Source organism: Lepidochelys kempii, chromosome 15 (assembly GCF_965140265.1).
Source record: "Lepidochelys kempii isolate rLepKem1 chromosome 15, rLepKem1.hap2, whole genome shotgun sequence".
Taxonomy (NCBI): Eukaryota; Metazoa; Chordata; order Testudines; family Cheloniidae; genus Lepidochelys; species Lepidochelys kempii.
This window is the reverse complement of record NC_133270.1, coordinates 29,549,769-29,558,965: the sequence shown is the minus strand read 5'-3', so window position 1 is coordinate 29,558,965 and position 9,197 is coordinate 29,549,769. Positions and strand designations below refer to the sequence as shown.

At 46.1% G+C, this 9,197-nt stretch overlaps 1 protein-coding gene across 1 annotated transcript; it reads left to right on the top strand.

The window, feature by feature from the left end:
- The first annotated feature begins 24 nt into the window (after positions 1-24).
- On the top strand, positions 25-6,336 carry MMAB (metabolism of cobalamin associated B). Its single transcript, XM_073313506.1, has 10 exons — positions 25-271; positions 1,465-1,526; positions 2,299-2,392; positions 3,343-3,400; positions 4,016-4,088; positions 4,341-4,438; positions 4,827-4,891; positions 5,693-5,752; positions 5,830-5,870; positions 6,105-6,336. Exons 1-10 carry the CDS (start codon positions 48-50, stop codon positions 6,146-6,148), a joined length of 819 nt encoding a protein of 272 aa, XP_073169607.1. The 5' UTR covers positions 25-47; the 3' UTR covers positions 6,149-6,336.
- The last annotated feature ends 2,861 nt before the right edge of the window (positions 6,337-9,197 follow it).

Sequence of the window (9,197 nt, the reverse complement as noted above, 5' to 3'; positions counted from 1 at the left end):
AACCAACCACTGGGCCGCCCCGGGGAGGCGAGATTCCTGTCGGACCAATGGGGAGCGGGCCGGGTCGGGTGGTGCGCGAGTCGGGTGACGGCGCCTGGCGCGGCCACGGCGGCCGAGAAGGGTCAGAGCTCAGGGCACGGAGGCCGAGGCGGGGTCGCGGCAGCCCCATGGCGGCGGCGCTGGGCCGGGGCTGCCGCCGGCTGGCGCTGTGCAGGCCGCTCCGGGCCTGGCCGCGGGCCCGGAGCCACCGTCAGCAGGGCGAGCCGGCCAGGTGAGCGGGGCGGGGCGCTGGGGGAGCCGGAGAGAGGCCCCGGCTCGCACCCTCCCCGCTCCGGGTGGGGCAGCGCCGAGCTTCTCCCCCCCTCCCCGCAGGGCCTGGGCCGAGCTTTCCCCCCCCCCCCTCCCCGCAGGGCCTGGGCCGCCCCCTGGGGCAGCGCCGAGCTTCTCCCCCCACCCCATTCCCCCCGCCCCTCAGCTCTGGGCCGCCCCCTGGGGCTGCGCCGAGCTTTCCCCCCCCCCTCCCCGCAGGGCCTGGGCCGAGCTTTCCCCCCCCCCCTCCCCGCAGGGCCTGGGCCGCCCCCTGGGGCAGCGCCGAGCTTCTCCCCCCACCCCATTCCCCCCGCCCCTCAGCTCTGGGCCGCCCCCTGGGGCTGCGCCGAGCTTTCCCCCCCCCCTCCCCGCAGGGCCTGGGCCGAGCTTTCCCCCCCCCCCTCCCCGCAGGGCCTGGGCCGCCCCCTGGGGCAGCGCCGAGCTTCTCCCCCCACCCCATTCCCCCCGCCCCTCAGCTCTGGGCCGCCCCCTGGGGCTGCGCCGAGCTTCTCCCCCCCCCCCCCCCATTCCCCCCGCCCCTCAGCTCTGGGCCGCCCCCTGGGGCCGCCCCGAGCTTCCCCCCCCCCCTCCCCGCAGGGCCTGGGCCGCCCCCTGGGGCAGCGCCGAGCTTCTCCCCCCCCCATTCCCCCCGCCCCTCAGCTCTGGGCCGCCCCCTGGGGCTGCGCCGAGCTTCCTCCCCCCCTCCCCGCAGGGCCTGGGCCGAGCTTTCCCCCCCCCCCTCCCCGCAGGGCCTGGGCCGCCCCCTGGGGCTGCGCTGAGCTTCTCCCACCCGCCCCGACGCCCCAGCTCTGAGGTCGCTCCTGTGTCTGACACAATAGTTCATCTGAAAGAAAAACACGACACTTCTTAGGATCCCCCTGCCCTGAAGCGGCCCATGGCAGCGTGAACCGGGGTGTCCCCGCTAGCGGTCCAAAGCAGAACTCGCCCTTGGGCCCCAGTTGTCTTCCCGTGCTCTCTGCTACGAGGAAAGGGGGAGATGGGGGCAGTAACCGGGGCAGTGCTTGGAGAGCCTGGCCTTACCAGCAGATACAGGGGTGCCGGTCCCTCTCTATAAATAGAGTCGTCCGCTTGCCAACCACTGCATGTTAAAAAGTCATTTCTGCTAAACTCATAACGGTTCCATTTTGTGTCTAGCCTGGAAATCAAACCCAAGACAACCCGCGTTCCAAAGATTTACACAAAAACAGGAGACAAAGGTAGGGTCTGGGCTGCACTTAAAACCTAGAAGCCACAATATCATCATAGCGGGGTAAAAATATAACAAACAACAAAGGCCATTACATAGCATTTTATATTCCCAAAACATAGTTCTGAATTCATTTTAATGTACTAGCCCATTTAATTCATGTCAGGTTGTAATGAATGCTTGTCTAATACAGCAGATAAGCCCCCGGGTGCTCTGACATGCTATTTATTTAGAATTGTCAGATGACTTTCTAGCAATCACCACAGGGAGAGCTTCTTGGACTGTCTGTAGTCCCTACAGAAATTAAATGGTTGTTTTCCTCTTCCATGTGCCCTCTTAGTGCCCAGCACAATTTGTGTTTAAAAAAAAATTGTGACTCTACACCTTCAGTGAACCTTTGACTGTCCTGTGCGTGCTGGGCTGTTCCTACATTTGCAAGGGGAGCCAGGGGAGGTTATGGTGTCTTAATTAAAGTAAGACACAGGCCCATGGGTTAGTTGGAAAAAGTCTTTGGCACATTGCTTTGTTGGTCTGTGACACCATCACCAGACAGGAAGAAACTCATATTCGGTGGGGGTCCATCACTGGTTGTGTCACAGAAGCAATCAGCTGACACCTGTTCAGTGGTAGAGGCCCTGGAGATTTAGGGTCTTATAAATCGAAGGCTGCTGCTACCTGGGTGTCAACCTAGCACAGACTGCAGTGAGTTTTCATATTGTAAAATTTGCAGCTTTGTCTGTTCCAATCCCTTTTCCTCTTGTTGCTATTGATTGTTTTTAAAGGGTTTTCCAGCACATACACTGGGGAGAGGCGATCTAAAGATGATCAGGTCTTTGAAGCTTTGGGAACAACAGATGAATTGAGTTCTGCTATTGGGTAACAAAACTGTGAATTCTATCTTTGACTTTTGTTTACTGGGGTATTGCTAAAGCTCTTATCTGAAGACACAGTGCCAAAAAGTTTGTCGTCTTTACTTACCTTGATAAGCTGATACCTGACAGTCATGAACACTACAGACATAGAACAAGGCCTACAAGCCCATCCAGTGATGTAAAGATGCAGCAAAGCTTGAGAAGTCTGTTCTGATGGGAGTATGTACACTCTTTATTCTTGGTGTTCTTGGGGTTGTTTTCTTTTTAAAGGGAGAAGGTGGATATATTGTCAGCCTGTGGGAGAAGTTGTAAATACATCCTGAGTCAAATTCACTGGAGAGCTACATTGGCAAAAAAAAGTGTGCCCAACCATAATATTCATTCAGTCTCATCTCTCTCTTTGTTTAAGAGAATTTGCTTCTTGATCAATAAAAACTTGCTAGTGGATCAGCTGTGTCCACACTCTGCAGTTCCTGAGTATAGGAAGAAACATACTTCATTTGTACCTCTGATTTATATGGACAAAATTCAGAAAGCAGCAGATGGTCATGCAGATATGCTTCTGAATTGGTGTTTTCTTTTTAGGTGTTGAGAGTCCTACTTTGTTCCATGTTGCAAAGCAATGCTCCTTGTGAACCTGTGCATGTAATATTGAGTGTACAATGAGCCATAAATATATGCTATATGTGCCAAACAAGAAAAGGAGGACTTGTGGCACCTTAGAGACTAACCAATTTATTAGAGCATAAGTCTGCTGCAGTTTCCACGATATGCATCTGAGGAAGTGAGCTGTAGCTCACGAAAGCTTATGCTCTAATAAATTGGTTAGTCTCTAAGGTGCCACAAGTACTCCTTTTCTTTTTGCGAATACAGACTAACACGGCTGTTACTCTGAAATGTGCCAAACAAGTCTCCTCTGTTCTAGAGCTAACTCTCTGCTTCATCTTAATCTAGGGTTGCTAGTGAATTAAGCCAGGAAAGTGGCCACACATTTGTCGAACAACTTCACAAAGTGAGTAGTAACTACATGCTCTATGTCTAACATGACCATTAAATCTGTATTATTAGAATGCTGAGTTCTTAAACTCTTGGTTTAAAATTTTAAAGCCACCTAGGAGATTTAGGCTTGTAGGTCCCATTGCATTCAGTGGGAATTTTGCATAAATCCTTTAGGCAGACTTGAAAATCTCTTGGTTACGTGAAGAAACAAGATGCTTCTTTCTATCTGTACTGAAAAGGAAACCAGTTGAATGTGTGTGTGTGAGATTGAGATGGTTCATCTTCATTATTATGCACCATCTTGGGCACAGATTAAGCCTTGTTGTTATGCATTCTCAAATTGAAACCAAGAGAACATAAATACTAAGCCAAGCTGCCTGAGATCAAAAGAACTGTGTATCACAGCGGAAAACAGCTCATGCGGAGGGTACATTTGGCATTTACTAATTAGCATCACACTGCAGAAGTGGTCAATGTCACCTGATTAAAGGCTCTGAGGATCCGTACCACACTGCCTCTAGAATGTCTTATTGGAGTGTCAAATGTCATCTCTGCGAGTGTAATTTCATTGTCTATGCTTTGATTGTAATGCATACTTTCATTTTTCTCTACCTATTACCGTCCTTAGGTCCAGTGTATGCTGCAGGACGTTGGTTCCAACATTGCAACTCCTCTCTCCTCGGCCAGGGAGGCTCACTTAAGTAATCCTCAAATCATTTTCCCTACAGAGATAATAGCTCTGTATCTTTAAAAAAATGCCCTCGTTGTAGGTCAAGTTGTTTATTTAGCGATACTACTTGTGCACTTCTGTGAGCGTTTGCTGTAGAAGAGGGAAGCTGTGGGAGACGAGTGTAAATTTTTTACACGTCTCTAATGAGTACTTAGTATGACAAATGTAAAATGCAAGATCCATTTTGTGGATGGATTTATTTGTTTCCTCTTTCCCCCTGTAGAACGAACATCATTTAGTGAAAAGCCAGTGCTGGAGCTGGAGCAGTGGATTGATAAATACTCAGACCAACTTCCACCTCTCACTGCTTTCATTTTGCCTGTAGGTATTGGCTCATACTTTTTACTGAACTGAAACTCTTTGCTAGGTATTTGATTGAAGACTTAATCAGAAACCCACTGTTAATTGATATTAAACATTGGGTAGTTCTTGAGGTCGGTCCACCACATGCTGTTCTCTTCTAGTGTTTGTACAAATACAGGAAGGCTGTAGGGCTGGAAGAGATTGAGCTAACCCTCCTCTGTCTCCATCTGCAACTGAATTTAAATGTCCAGCAGAAATGTCCCATTCAGATGTATATTATAGCTTCTGTAAGTGTCCAGTAGGGCTTTATTTTGTGTACAATGTCGTATGTTTAAGTTCTGTGCAGCTGGGTGGCTGTATGTGGCTTCTGATACAAGGCACTTATGCGTTTTTAATGTTGTTTCAGTCTGGAGGTAAAAGTAGTTCTGCTCTTCATTTCTCCAGAGCGGTCTGCCGAAGAGCAGAGAGGTGGTAAGTATAAGAATAAGGCTGAGGGAAAAGGCCTTCTGAGCCCTGGTAGTTGCTGCAGCTTCCGAGCCATTTAAAACTGTATCTGATGCGATTGATCTTAAGGCAAATGCTGTTAGAATTGCAGCAAAACTTGAGATAAAGATTTGTTTAATTAAAGAGCTCTCCTGTAGCTTTTTTGATGCTATCACAGCAAAAAAGCTGGCTTCAGCCTTTGGAGTCAGCTGTACTGGATCCTGTGGGAGCAACAGGCAATTTATTCTGTAAGATAGCATATACAGACTTTTATAACTGAACAACATGATCTCGGCTGCAAAAAAAAAAATAAAAAAATGATGGCCTCTTGTTAAAAAGCAATTAGTGTAAAACATGCATATCAACGTAAGAGCTGTAGAAAGCCAAAAGAGTGAGTCCAGTACTGTAGGGGAATAATGAGTTTAGCGGTGTATAGTCACGGATAATAATTATTCTTACAAACTGCTACCATCGATACTGATGCTTGTTCACATAACAGGTTCTCTCTCTCTTCTACATTCTATACAGAAGCAAAATCTGTGCTGAAGCACTGTTTTTCATTGATTGGTTAAAGCATGTAGCAATCCCTGGATTTTATGGTCAGAGTTAATTTTTAGACTATAATTCCAGTACAGAAGGGATTAAACTGGAAATTAATACTGAGGCTGTACTGTGACCACTCAAGGTTTTGAGCATCTCCAAACCTCAAAGACCCATCTATTATTAAGCTGTGTATTCAGAATAATAGATTAAACATAACATGAAATTGTTATTCACTCTCCTTTTTAGCGTTGTTCCTTTAGTACAAGCAGGAGAGGCAGATGCAAATGTGGCCAAATACTTGAACAGGTAAAACAGATTCTGTCATTCTTAATTGCCATAAAGGCTTCAGAGACTGTACATTGTGGTTTCCTTTAATATTCAAGGGGAGAACAGCAGGGGTACCCCAGAGAAGCTCTCACTTCAGGTTAAGATTTTAACTTGTCTACGTTTTAACTGGGCTCCTGTGGGAACAATCATTTGAATGCCATTTTGGGGATCATTTCTGTTTTCTCGGTCTCCTGTTGCTTTGTTTTACCTGCAGCTCCCAGTGCTGTAATTCAGTACGCTCTTTTTTTTAATAGATGTATGTAGCACTAGATACAAGCATATCTGATGATAAACGCACATTTCTTAACTACTTTCTCTCCTTGCTTTCCAGACTTAGTGATTTTCTCTTCATTTTGGCACGTTATGCTGCAATGAAGGAAGGGAAGAAAGAGAAAATATATACAAAAAGTGAAACATAAATTGGAGATGAGACTATACTTTCTAGATCATGAAAAGCTAAATCCAGCCAAGTTTTCATTCTGCAGGCAAGACGGAGAGGAGAATTCAAAATGTGAATTGCCACCAATTCCCCCCAATAAAATCATTCAAGAACTTGTTTATAACACTGTAGAAAACATGCAGCCATTCTGTAAAACTCACCATCTTTGAGCTAGCTTCCAGATCAAGGCGTCAGATTCTGAATTGTTTTCGAAACTGCTTCACATTGTGTTTGACTCAGGCTGGGGTGTGAGCTCATAGGCTTCAAAAGCTTCAGAAAAACTATACCATCTTTACAAACACAGTGTAATGCTCAGAGCAGTGGCAGGTGTGATTGAAAGCTCTCTGATAAAAGGAAGAGAGAAAAAGCATTTATCTGCTTGTAAAGGTTTAGAGTACTTAACAGAAACAGGAAGCGTGCACAGATTCAGGAGCCCAGTCCAGAAGCTCTGAAAAATAAATGTGATTTACTTACACCAAAGGGCTTTAAACTGTCTCACTTTACTACCAACCCCTGCCTACTTTTCCCTTTTAAGTTGCCTTCAATCCATCAGTTCTGGCTGGAGCTGGAGGAAGCACTTTGTAGATTTACAGGAAAGTGCTAAGAACTGTCTGGCACTCTTTGCCAGCCCTAATGCATCTGTGACGAATCCCTTGCTTCTGACAACTCCAGTACCTCCACAGCCATGAATGGCTTTGGGCAAGGAAAAGGGATTAAACAGAACTAAGGGCCAAGTCCTGCAGTTCAAATGTAGGCAAGACTAGCTTTGTAGTCAGTCTGAGTCTTAACTTACTGAAGATGGCAGGATGACATCCAAAAACAGACAGCTTATTCCCAACTAAGGCCCCATTCTCACAAACATATGTGCACATATTTAACTTACTACCATGAGCAGCCCCACTGATTGCAGTGGGGCTGTTCACACTAGTAAAGTTAAGCACATACTAAGTATTTTCAGGACAGAGGCCTAAAAGCTTTGGCAGGGTGAACTAAAGAATGCACAGTGCTTACACATGAAGGCAGTCGTTCCTTGGACAAGGAGCCTGCTCAGGGTATTTAAATATACATTTATTTTACCTCTCATCTGAAAGACATATCCTAGTCTGCTGTGGCATTTTTAACTGACCATTCCTTTACCTGGAAACACTCAAAAACTGTAGCATAATTTCCCCTTTACCTGAGTTTGGTGAAATGTTTAAAAATGAAATGAGAAAAGGAATCACCTAAGCCCGCTAGAAAAGCCTGAAGCATCTTCAGGTGAACTAAAGAAGTCGGCTAACTGAAATGCAAGGTTCTCAGAATAGCTGTCAGAAAGCTTTTCCAGCTGGCCTGACGCCTTGAAGACTAGGAGAACAGCACAGTACAGCTAACTAATGGGTAAACCCCTTGGTAAACATGTTTTATGAAACTGTCCAGGTGTCCATTAAGGTTTATACATGCAATTACAATCCTTCTACTGCATGGATATGATTTGGAAGAGCATTTCTTGAAAGGCGCAAACATCCAAGGTTGATACCAAGTTAACAAACAAAAGAATTCAAAAATCTAGATCTGTAAAGAAAACATCTAATCTCTGTAGGATGATTGTGCTATACAAATAGCTCAAGGAATTGAAGAGTTATAATTGCTCCAGCTCTGTGGGAGGGGATTTGTCCTTATGTCAGGCCACTTTTACAGTTCAGTATTTAATTGGAAACAATCTTAAACGATCTATAAAAAACCCTGTCTTGCGTTTGTGCTAACTTTTTAATCAGAGCAGGGTTAAGATGAAGAATACCCATCAACTAATGTAGTGCTGCGTCATTCAACTTTTTCTTTAACTGCTATTTCATAGCTATTGTTAATGCACATTTTTCACAGTGCAATTTTCTAAACCTTAGCCTGCAACACATCCTGATGACAAACGCTCCTGCCCTAGCCTGTGCGTTCAGCTGCAATGTCACATCAGGCATTTTCTCAATGCCGGCTTTGGGCAGGCCATTGAGTTTTATGAGAGCTCTGTCTCAGTTATCACTGTTGAACCTTTAAGAATCCAGAGGCTTTTCAAGTTTAATTGAATAAAATTCTTTGAATAATAAATTCTTCATGAATGCTATATAAATCAGTTCCAGGATGGATTTATGGCATTCCTCCCCCCACCCCCCAGCTAGGGGAAGAGTCTTTCTCCGGCATCTCTGGACCAAAGCTCGCATTTTGATTGCAGAGAGAAATGAATATAGCTTTTACAGTTTAACAAGAGGTGCAGATTACGTGTATTAGCGCCAAGTCAAATAACTTCTACTTGTTTTCCCCTCTTAACATATTCTGCCTAAGTTGTTTTTATATAGGTGGAGCAGAGGGAGCTTGCTGTCTGGGCCAAGCTCTGTTATTTAAATATAAGTGCCCCTGATTAGCCTAGACCTGAATTTAGTGCTGAATGCACAAGTCCGACTCCTTGGGGAAGGAGCAGCTGAGAGCCACACTAGCTTCCAAATCTTTGTTTAGGGGACAGCAGCTGGGTGAAGGCCACAGTTAGTCCCTTGTAGCACACCTGGCAAGGTGTATTATCCCCACCCTCACCCCAAAGGCATTTGGCTGATTAAGGGCTCTGGTCAGTGCCCCATGGCTGAAGTAGATTATTACAAAAAAATATTTTTCTGGAAGCCACTACTATTTATCTAAAAGATCCAACAGCCCAAAGGACCTGATCCAGTACCCACTGAAAGCAACGGAAGGATTGATGGGCTTTTGATCAAGCCCTCTGAATGGATTTAGCCAGGCAAAGTGCTCCCCCTGCCCTACCCCCTCTACAGGGCTGGACCCACTCTGCCATGCATGTTATCAGTAGGGGTGAGCTGAGAGCATTAACTCTCCCAGAAGTCAGAGTAGCAGCCGTGTTAGTCTGCATTCGCAAAAAGAAAAGGAGGACTTGTGGCACCTTAGAGACTAACCAATTTATTTGAGCATGAGCTTTTGTGAGCTACAGCTCAAGCTTATGCTCAAATA